The following is a 10,403-nucleotide window of genomic DNA, read 5'->3' as shown; positions in this document are numbered from 1 at the left end:
TTTGAGACAATTCCGTCCCACTTTGACAAGACAACGTTATCTGAAGTACGCTGTGAGGGCATATTTGTCTCTGATCCCCACAATTTTGATTTACTTTGTGGGCGTTTGGTCTTAAACGTTTTTCTCCATGAACCTTTTAAGGGCAAACTTTTTTCATTTTGATCTCTTTCCAATCCTGTAATACTATTCAATCGAAAAATATCACATACGAACTTGATTTTACCGAAACTGAAGTGACATCTCATCTTCTTTACAGGTTAAACTGAATGATGTACAAATTGAATAAGTCAAATGTTGAAGCGTGAAATAGTGCTTGAACTATTTCCTTGTTTCTTGGTCGTCTGGATAGATAATTTTTGTTGCGTTTTAATCAAAGTTGGATAATCCCCAAGTAGTTGGTACTGTTAAGGAGTTTTTTTTTTGCTGTAAAAATATATAATAAAAAATACCATACTCCTTTTTGCAAAACTGAACATTTGAGTCTGAAATTCTTAACTTTCTGAAAGAACCTACTCCCAAATTGTCTAAAAAACAAGCTCATGAGGCTTCATGCCAGGCCTTAGTGAGAATCTAGCGCACAGATAAGCCTTCAATTCAGGAACTGCTTCAATAGCCTTAATGAGAGGGGCATCCACAGCCTTCTGATCTTCCTTCTTCTCTGCTGGCAGCTCCTTAGTCTCCTTCTTGTCAGCCTCAAAGAACTCTCCTTCGGTCTTCTTCTTGTTCTTCTTCTTCACTTCTTTGGTGAAGAACTTGTCGTCGAACTTGACAACGTTGACACCTGAAATGTCAACCTTGGTTGAAGTTCCAATGACGTATGCCTGATTCACCCTTCTCAGAGGAACACCGTTGACTTTGAAAGGCCCGGAAACAAGAAGAAGACCAGACGGGAGCTGCTTCAAGAAGACAACTCTCTTGCCCATGAATCTTCCAGCCAGAAGAATAAGAACACAGCCTAGAGCAATGTTGGACTTCAGCTTCGTCGGCTTGTGCTTGCGCTTGTTAACCAGAGGCGTCTTCACATCATCAGCCGGGTAGAACTTGGGGGGCTTCTTGGCGGGCTTAGACTCGATGGGTTTCTTCTTCTTTGGTGCTTGCGCTTCTAGCTAATTTTTAGGAAGTTCGTGAAGGATTTCTTCGCCCTTTTAATCCCCTATAAATAGGTCTATGCTGCTTTACGAATTAAATGTGGTTTAAACTTCGTGCTCCTCTCTCCCTCTCCCTCTTCCTCGTCCCCTCATCTTTCTTATCCTTCTCCTTCTAAATATGGGCTCGTAAGCCTGTCTTGCGTGAGGCAGTCGGGATTTATTCCTAACAAAACTGTCTGACTGTGAATGCGCTTTCTGGAACTCATGTTATCATCGGCAGCATGGATCTCGGACATTGCTCAGGGCCATGCACTTTTAATATTCACGACATGCAAATAGAAATAATATCGGGAAAATGAGACATGAAGATGCATTCATCCATCACACCTAATGCCAAGGAAAACTCGTAATGTTCTAGAAGTGGACGTCGCCGTCGGAGGCGTCCGCGTACAGAAAGCGACCTTCCTGATCATCCATTAGCCCAGGATAAGAAAACCCAGTCGACGACATCTGATTCGAACCTTGATATCGCGTAAAGAAAGGCGTGCCGAGCGCGTTTAATGGCGAGCTCAGGTGGGATGATCGTTGAGTACTGCCAGTGTTGATGCCCATCCTCCCATTTGGAGTTGACAGACGAGAGAGAACAAGCTCAGAGTCGAGAACCGGACCCAGCCCATTATGAAACATTCTGTCAACTCTAGATTGAGAAGTGGCGTTGATGTTGGGTAGAAGAGGGTGGCAGACGGGCGTCTCAAGCCCTCTACCGTTGGCCAAAGTTAATGTCCTCCTGTCTTCTTGAAGTCGAGGGTACGATCGACGGTAATGAGTCGGCGAACTGCGATCCCGAACATAGTCCTCTTCAGCTGTCACCACTGCAATCCAGTTCGACTGGGGCGTTGTTTCTTGGAAAAAATCTGAAAAAAGAGAGAGCCTGCGTCCTGTAAAACCGAAGTTTATGATTAATTTAAAGCAAGAATATCAAGGAATAAGAATGTATTCTTTGTCCCGACCTTGAAAATCGGTGAATAAACTACCCCCCTGCGATGCATGGGGCGGTGGTTTTCTTCTGCGCCTGTTGTGGCCGTCCAGGCGTTTTCGGCAGCTTCTTTTACCTTCATCAAACTCGGCCAACAGGTGAAACCTACAGAATTGCGAACAGTATCAGAAAGATACGATAAATTGTCCACGTCCACCTTAACTGTCGGTTCTCAGACTCGCACATCGCATCGAAATTAGTAAGTAATCTATATCATAATCTGACAAGGAGTGCATAGAGAAAGGTTGAGAAACAAAACCCTAACAGATTGCTTGGACTCTGCCTACCATGGAAGGAAGAATACCGCCCGACTACCCAGGTCAGAGAGAGTTTCTATTCATACATTAAAAAAATACCTTAAATTAAATCCAGGTAAGGTTAGATATCAACTAGTAGGCAAGTAATTCTCCATGATAGTTGGGAAATGATTGAATAGAGAAATGTGAGAAGCAAACCCCAACTGATTTCTTGGACGTCGCCTTCCATCCAGATAAAAAGAATTCCGTCGGCTACTCGAGTCATGGAGGGTAAAATTCAATTAATATCTTTTTTAATGTAAAATTTAATCTAGAAAAGGGCAGATACCATATAGGAGACAAGTAACCATACCCAAGTAAAAAGGGTAGACACCGTATATATGTGACGTATGATTAGTACGGTAATACAAAAATTAGAAGTCCAAAGTAAAGAGGAATCGAATGACTCAATACCTCCCAAATTGAGCACACTCGTTTTTAGATTCACCGCGTTTGGAGATTGCAAGTCAAGGTAAGTGTAGTGATCTACTCAACTATGGTGATAAAAATTTACACGAACTCCTTCGATTTTACTAAACTTTGGAAGTACGCAGTGCCTCTGACGAGGGTTGAACGAGGGTAGTCTGAAGACATGGTCGGATCAGGTGCGAGCAATTTACCTGCTGCATTGCTGACAGAAGCGTTTTTCAAGGCCATTTACAATCACCATCGGCGTCTTGGAGTGGATCTCGCAAACTTTATGTCGCCGGTGGTATTCTCTGCACAAGCTGAGATCCGCATTGCAGCCTTCAACAAGGCAAGAAGCAACTTGTCCGCCATTGCCGGGGACTCGTGCTTTCTTCGAGGAGCTCGCCGAAGAGATTCTCGAATCTTTCTCACATTTTGGATAAGTAGAAGATGAAGGGTAGCTTCGAGAACCTCCTAATTTCAAGTCTACAGAGGGTCCCAAGTCAACCGAATCCCATGACTTCATCTCCCAATCCATGCTTACCTCACGATCTCTGAGCTTGCGAGGATTTTCATAAGGCCATCTTGGGACTTATGGAGGAAGGTTTCTATGGGGAAAAGTAGATCAGAAGATGCGAAGGTTGAGGAAGAGGATGGATTGTTGAGACTCCAGTTCAGAACTCTAGAAAATGAGATGCTGTAGCCTGTGACGTGCGGATAAGGTAGGCCGGCAGAAGATGGGATTTATAATGGATTTGACAGGGTTAAAGAGTTGGACGGTGACGAGAACTGGAAAACAAGAGAGCAAAGTTTTTCCACTTTCCTGCATTTAATCCCCGCGGTGTCCTGTCAGGAAAGCATTGAATCCAATGGGTGGCTGACAGAGGGAGCAAGTCTCATTTTCTAGTATCCTCGGAGACGGTAGTATTTTTAGTTCGAATAAGGCCAGGCTTTACCCTGAAACGAAATTTCAACCTTCGACTAAAATGTATCTTGCAAGTTTACTGGGTTGTACCTGAAAGAAAGTACAAGCTGGAGTCTCATCACGCTGAGGCTAAGCAAGCAGATTAAAAGTTTACGGCTAGAACGTATTCTCCAAAAGAGACAAATCGGAGGATCGCAGGGCCTTGTTCATTTTCCCCAGTTTCTAACCACGCGGTCATATCCCTGTCTCAGTCAAACAAGAAACTGAAACTGAACTTACAAGGAGTGATAAAACTGATGTTTGACACACATTAGTGTCCAATGGTGATATCTTTAGTTAAATATTGTGTTAAAGATATCTAAAAGTTTAATATTATTTTAGATCTCAAGTCCTTGGCATAACGGCTAGTTTTTGCTCTTAACTCTTGAAAGGTATTTTGAATTGATGTCAAAATTATAAATATAAAAAAATCAAAATTAAAATGATTAAAATTTTATATTGCTTAATCATAATCAATGAATATGACTGTTGGACTTTCGACAGATTACCATTTTGCAGTTTTGTGCCCTAATTTCAAACCTTCTTCTCCTTGCCCTTTGAAAATTGCAGTCCAAAAACTAGAGAGATCTTTCAAGTCCTGGAGCAATTTTTAAGCAGTTTTTGAGCATTCTTTGAAGAGATCATTTGTTTCTAACATCAATCTAAGTCCATAGAACTTAGAATCGTGGTTTTTGGTGCAGGGTTTCTCAAGATTCAAAGAAAAGAAGGCTGGGATCCGAACTTCGCACATCATCGACCCTATGATAAGTTTATAATTTTTAGCATATTTTTTATACCAATTTTGGGCTTTTTTCTTTGAAGGGAGATATCTTTGTTCAACATATGAATTATTCCTAACATCCATACAAAACCAAATAAATTTGAATCACGTCATTTGGTTGGGTTTTGAAAGATTTACAAGGAGTTGAAGTTGATCACAGGGGGAATTGAGTGGTGAACAAAGGACATTGAAAGATTGATATTTGGAGATGTCTCTGATTCGTTTTTGAATATTTTGTGTGAAATAATATTTGTGCGAAATTGTGTTACAAAACCATTGCAGGTAGAATCATTGCATTTGGTGCAGGATTGAAAAAGATAACGGTGTTTTAAGCATCGCGTTTCACCTTAGATGGAAATATTTCAACATGATCAAATTTATTTGCCTTGTGAAATTACAATGTGGAAATGGCGGTTCTCGCTTGCTTTTAGTGTAGGAGCAGTCCCACTCACCAGCCTCCCCCCGGTTCAAAATTTAACCAGAAGAAAAAGCTTCTTGAGGAACATTTATCATCGTTTCTCTGGTGACGGACGATTGGAAATGATTACATCTAGCGAGTTGCAGTAGGCTCGTAGCTTTCCTCACTCGCGTTGTCCATGATACTGCTGGCTGACGTATTGTACATGACGTCAATATCCAAAGCTCACGACAAATTCGCGTGCCTCAGTACGCCAACAGAAAACGTCAATTCTCATCAAAATTATTGCGTCATCGTGGACAAAAAAATTGATACTACGGCGTAGGTATTCATAGCCTACCCGTGATCCTCTCACCCAATCTCTTATCCCGCGGTCCCCTTATCTTCTATCCTTTCCGGCCATTAATTCGGAGATATTTAGAGACGGATGACGGTTTCGTCATTTCATTTTCGTCATCCGTTTTCGTTCTCAGATACTGACGGATGACTGAACGGTCCTATGTCCGTCATTCGTCATTAGTCATCCGTCATTTCTGACGAATGACGAATGACGATAATTAAGGATGAATGACAGAAACGATGGATGACGATATCTGTTGACGAGAATATTAATGTATAATTTTTACCTTAAATTTTTACATAAACTCATTGGCTGTGAGCAGATCCTGAGTGTTGGTAATCTTTATCAGAACACAATCCATACATTTCATCAATGAAAATCGGTGATTCCCTCTCGGAAGCAGAAATCGGGTGGTGAACCATTGGCTGCCCAGCCAGCGGGAAAAGAGGCTTCGGCACATTCAGAGAAAGAGGCCGGAACCGAGTTCCTGAATCAACCAACACAACCAGCTCCAAATTTGAAACCAAAATCAAACAAGAGAAGATTCTGCTACAATTCCGACTATCTTTGGTAGGACCGCCAACCATGATCACGGCAACCATCTTCTCCTGCGGGCTTCCCATTCTCGCAGGCCGAATTCACCTCCGATAGCAACAAATTCTTGCAGAATATCCACCGCTAGCAACCAATTCTCCCTCTCCTTCCCATTCTCGCAGGCCAACATCGTTCGGGCGTGCCGAGTCCAACCCTGTCAAACCACCTTTGTTAGTCCTTCACTAAAATAATAATAATTATTATTTTTAAACACGATACTAATTGAATGTTAGTTTTGGTCCATCCGGAAGGAACTCCGTAGTTTTGGTCTCTCCGTCATAGTCAATTATTTTCTTCACAAAAAAAATCATAGTGAATGATCATTTGCCGTACAACTAATGCATAACTTTGATTGCGGTTGCTGCCATTTGCTCCGAAGCACTTATTCATTCCTTGTGTCTCAAATGTTGCAGACGCCTCTTTTATGGCTCCATGGAATAGATGACACGACAGTCCTGTGTTCAGCTGGACAAGCTGGTCCCCCTTTTCTTCAACAGGCCGGGATGAAGTGCGAATTTAAAGTATGTTCAACTAAGAAAATCAACCCAGAATTCTTTTAAAAAAAAATCAACTAAGAAATGATGATTAACTCTTTTATTGATATTTTCTCAATCATGGATGTTTCAGGCCAACCCAAATCTTGGTCATAGCATCAGTGGGTAGGAATTATTCTCTCTGGAGTCATGGATCAAGAGTAAGATCGGATGCTCCTCTTAAATCCGTCTCAGGGCAGAGGGCACCTGTTCTATCTAGTTCTATTAAAATGGAAAACAATGGGCCGTCAGAGTTCGCAGTTGTGGGATTCTTTAATAAACTGTAGGATTTTCTAGATGATTAAACAATACTAACGCATAACGAATGTTGGCCTCCGCTAGCAACCATCTTCTCCGCTAACAATGGTGGTTTGGCAGGGGCGAGATACGGAGACAGCGGCGAACGGGAAGAGAGAACTTAGAGCAGCTGACAGACGCCGGGGTGGGGGGGGGGAAGAGCGCTGAAGGTTCCAAGAAGAGGGGGGAGGGCTGAGAAGCGGGGGCCGCTGGGTGGGGGTGTGTTTTTCGTTTTCCGTCACCGAAGCGTCCGTTCCGTTCTGTTTACGTCAAAAGACGAATGACGGAACGGATGAATGACGGAAACCTGCAGATGACTGAACGGTGACGAATGACGAAAATGACGAAAATTTTTGCGAAAAACGGATATCGGAACGGAATTCCAATCCGATACGTTCCGTCCGTTCAATTTCGTCGTCCGTTTCCGTTCTCCGAAAAACGGATATCGGAACGGAACTCTAGAGATACTGATTGATGATATCTAAAGGTGTTTTTCGATTCCTCCCCTTCCTCGTCCGCAAGTCTCCTATTTCCTCAAGTCAAAAGAATATAAAACTAGTCATGAGGCAGAACTGTCTGACTTCTAATTGTAGGCTTGTAGCTACCCGAACGAGCGGTATTCACGTCATCAATTCTCTTGAGATGACCTCACTGATGATAACGAGATATGTATAGTAAGCACACGTCCCTTTTGTACCCACTTGAGCAACCCCACTAAGATCTCGGCTGAACGAGTCCTCGGTTTAAAGGTTAAATTTAACTGGGAATCAAAAATGGGGAGTGCGTGTTTTCTTATGAGATAATAGAAATCGTCTTACCTTAGTTCCATCAATTATAAAGATGATTTTTAGATGCTGGGGCTTGGAAACAATTAGAAACAAAATCTATTTCACTCATCGAATATTCGTGACAATTAGGGACATGTCTATGTGAGCCTATATTTTTTGAAGAGTGACAAGTATAGAGCTTTTCTTCCGTCAAGAAATGTTCGCGATGCGCTTTATAATTCCGTCGAGAATGACCGTCCCTATCTCGTTACACTAGTCTAACTTATAATTAAAATTGCACCCGAGACGACAGTTCATCAGCCAAAACGGGTTCTTCTAAATGGGTGGATGAGCCAAAAGAAAGGTTTGTCTTACTCTAGGGTACATTTCATAAAGAGCAAAGGTCGGGCTTACCTTCGCATCCTTTTTCTTCATCTCTTTGGAACATGGAGGATTACAACCAAGTAAACGGAGGTGAATGTTTGTTCTCAGCTCTATTCGCTGTAGACAACTCGCTTGTGATGAAAGCCAGTTGAATACGGACAAGAAAAGGTTAGCTCAAAAGAGTGTTCCCAACCTCTGTCTTGATTCCTTCTTTGTTTGCCGCACGAGAAAGACAGCATAAGATACGAAAATCGTCGATGGTGGCGTTCTAAGTGACCAACAACTTGCTGTCAAATACAACTTTATGGAATGAAAGGTTAAACCCTCTAATATGATAGAGGAGGAGTTTTACTCGTTCTACGCCAACGCTCCTGCTAGGATGTTAATGAAGATTAGTTAGTAAAATGGGATAATATTCTATACTCGTTAGAGACTTAGAATATAGGAATCAATGTAAGTTCAAAGATAGATCAGGATCAAACATAGACGGCCAGGATCAAATCGTAGATAGTTATAACGGCTGAGATTAAATGGGAGATATTCATTATAACCAAAGGGACCACGGCACCGATCAACGGCTGTGATCGGTGTACCCAATTGATTATAACGGATGAGATTGAATTGAGGGATTCTGTTATAATAGATAGGTACACCGATCGAACGGTTAAGAGTGGTGTACCCATCTGTTATAACGGTTGAGATTAAACCGTTTTATATCTCCCATTTAATCTCAGCTGTTATAACTATCTACAATTTGATCCTGGCCGTCTATGTTTGATCCTGATCTATCTTTGAACTTACATTGATTCCTATATTCTAAGTCTCTAACGAGTATAGAATATTATCCCATTTCACTAACTAATCTTCATTAACATCCTAGCAGGAGCGTTGGCGTAGAACGAGTAAAACTCCTCCGCTATCAGGCATTCCAAGTGACCGACAACTTGCTGTCAAATACAACTTTATGGAATGAAAGGTTAAACCCTCTAATACCCTCTAATTACCGAATTCCTAATTCATCCAAACTTTTCCATTCGCGCCTCACTCTCCTAAACTCAACCATCGTCTATGCTAATGCTATCCCATCCTCCACCGCCGTACGAATGAATGCGTACTGCATGGATTTGTATCCTTAGGACAGTATGAGTCTCGTACTATGAGTAGATTACCTCTGTCCGCACAGTTCATGTGGGCCATTCTAGTCCATTAAAGTGCTTCCTCTGCCAGCGTTCTGGCACTAGGCTTAGACCAGCAGCAGTTAGTTCTGATTCACCGAAACGCAATTAATAGAGAGAGAGAGATATGGAGGAGCGAGGATGGAGAAAACGCTGTAAATCGAGTGCACGTAGGGTTACAGAACAGTCTATATAGTCACCATCTGAGAGAACGCATCAGTAAATCTAGTGCACGAACAGAATATCAGTGAATTCGAGCAACGAGTCTCCCTAATCTAATCTATCCATGAAGTCGACGTTATTCTTCACAGTGAAGCCAGTTTCAACAGCATAGGCGGTGAATCAGGGTACTTTATACCACGATGAAAGTGGTCGATTTTCGTTCATTATCTGATCTTTTAGAAATCTATCAACTCAAAGACTCAACATGCTCCAAGTTTTCAATGAAAAATCAATACAGACAACCCACACCGGCAAACTAACGAGACTGGTGATTTCCTAGAACACATCCATTTCCCTCCCATTCGCCAAAACCAGCACCATCTTTACTTCAATGGGACAATGGCCACGACGAGGGAGTTATCGATCGACACGTTGCCATTTTCTAAAAAAGACGGGGCCGCGATTCCCCCTGTGGTCCGTGAAATCAGTGGCAACTTGCCGTCCGGGGGGGATGGATCGAATAAGTCTACCTGCCGATCTCCTCGGCCAACTAGTTCAGGGCTCTGATGGGCGCTACGTTTCCTACTGACCTTGTCGGGGGGTAACCAGACACTTTTTTTCTTTCACCCCTCTGTTCGTCCATCAACGATATAGTAATAGGATGGCGGTGATAACTGTAGTCATCAGTCACTACTTGCTAGTGTATGGGACGGTTTTTTCTTTCCGGAGACGAAAAAACCGCCCAGTCTATGTCTTACTACTGAGCAAATAAGATCTACAATTTTTGAAAGAAAAAAATAGAAGCGAGGTAGTTCCATTTCTGTCGTGGAATAATTCAAGTGAGCATTCGAGTATGGGGTATTCGTTTCATGGGACATTTCCCTTATTATAATGGACGCTGATTATACTTCCAAATGGTTAGAAGCCACAGCAAATAGAACCAATGATGGAAAAATATTACTAAAAAATATTATTTTACCAGATTTGGTTGTACTGGGAAGAGGAAGAAGAAGAAGGAAGGACGAGAAGAAGAAAAAGGAGAAGATGGAGATGAAGGAGGAAGGAGACGGAGGAGGAGGAAGGGAAGATGAAGAAGGAAGGACGAGAAGAAGAGAAAAGAGAAGATGGAGATGGAGGAAGGAGACGAAGGAGGAGGAGGG

At 42.2% G+C, this 10,403-nt stretch overlaps 2 protein-coding genes and 1 pseudogene across 3 annotated transcripts; 1 reads left to right on the top strand and 2 right to left on the bottom strand.

Moving 5' to 3' along the window:
• Nucleotides 1-441: 441 nt before the first annotated feature.
• Nucleotides 442-1,384, bottom strand: LOC144705987 (large ribosomal subunit protein eL6 pseudogene; annotated as a pseudogene).
• A 12-nt stretch (nt 1,385-1,396) lies between these two features.
• On the bottom strand, nt 1,397-3,658 carry LOC144705942 (squamosa promoter-binding-like protein 16). 2 transcript variants are annotated; one of them, XM_078578811.1, is made up of 3 exons: nt 3,041-3,658; nt 2,099-2,229; nt 1,397-2,002 (listed from the first exon to the last, which is right to left on the bottom strand). In XM_078578811.1, exons 1-3 carry the CDS (start codon nt 3,364-3,366, stop codon nt 1,503-1,505), a joined length of 957 nt encoding a protein of 318 aa, XP_078434937.1. In that variant the 5' UTR covers nt 3,367-3,658; the 3' UTR covers nt 1,397-1,502. The 2 variants fall into 2 exon arrangements, with proteins under 2 accessions (XP_078434937.1, XP_078434936.1); XM_078578810.1 differs by having other exon boundaries at nt 1,397-2,026; nt 3,041-3,648.
• A 2,608-nt stretch (nt 3,659-6,266) lies between these two features.
• LOC144705986 (acyl thioesterase-like protein) lies at nt 6,267-6,588 on the top strand. Its single transcript, XM_078578873.1, has 2 exons — nt 6,267-6,446; nt 6,553-6,588. The coding sequence occupies exons 1-2, from the start codon at nt 6,330-6,332 to the stop codon at nt 6,586-6,588; spliced, it is 153 nt and encodes a 50-aa protein (XP_078434999.1). The 5' UTR covers nt 6,267-6,329.
• The last annotated feature ends 3,815 nt before the right edge of the window (nt 6,589-10,403 follow it).

The sequence above is a fragment of the Wolffia australiana genome, chromosome 7, assembly GCF_029677425.1.
Source record: "Wolffia australiana isolate 7733 chromosome 7, ASM2967742v1".
In the NCBI taxonomy this organism is placed as follows: Eukaryota; Viridiplantae; Streptophyta; class Magnoliopsida; order Alismatales; family Araceae; genus Wolffia; species Wolffia australiana.
This window is presented reverse-complemented; position numbering and strand designations above follow the sequence as displayed.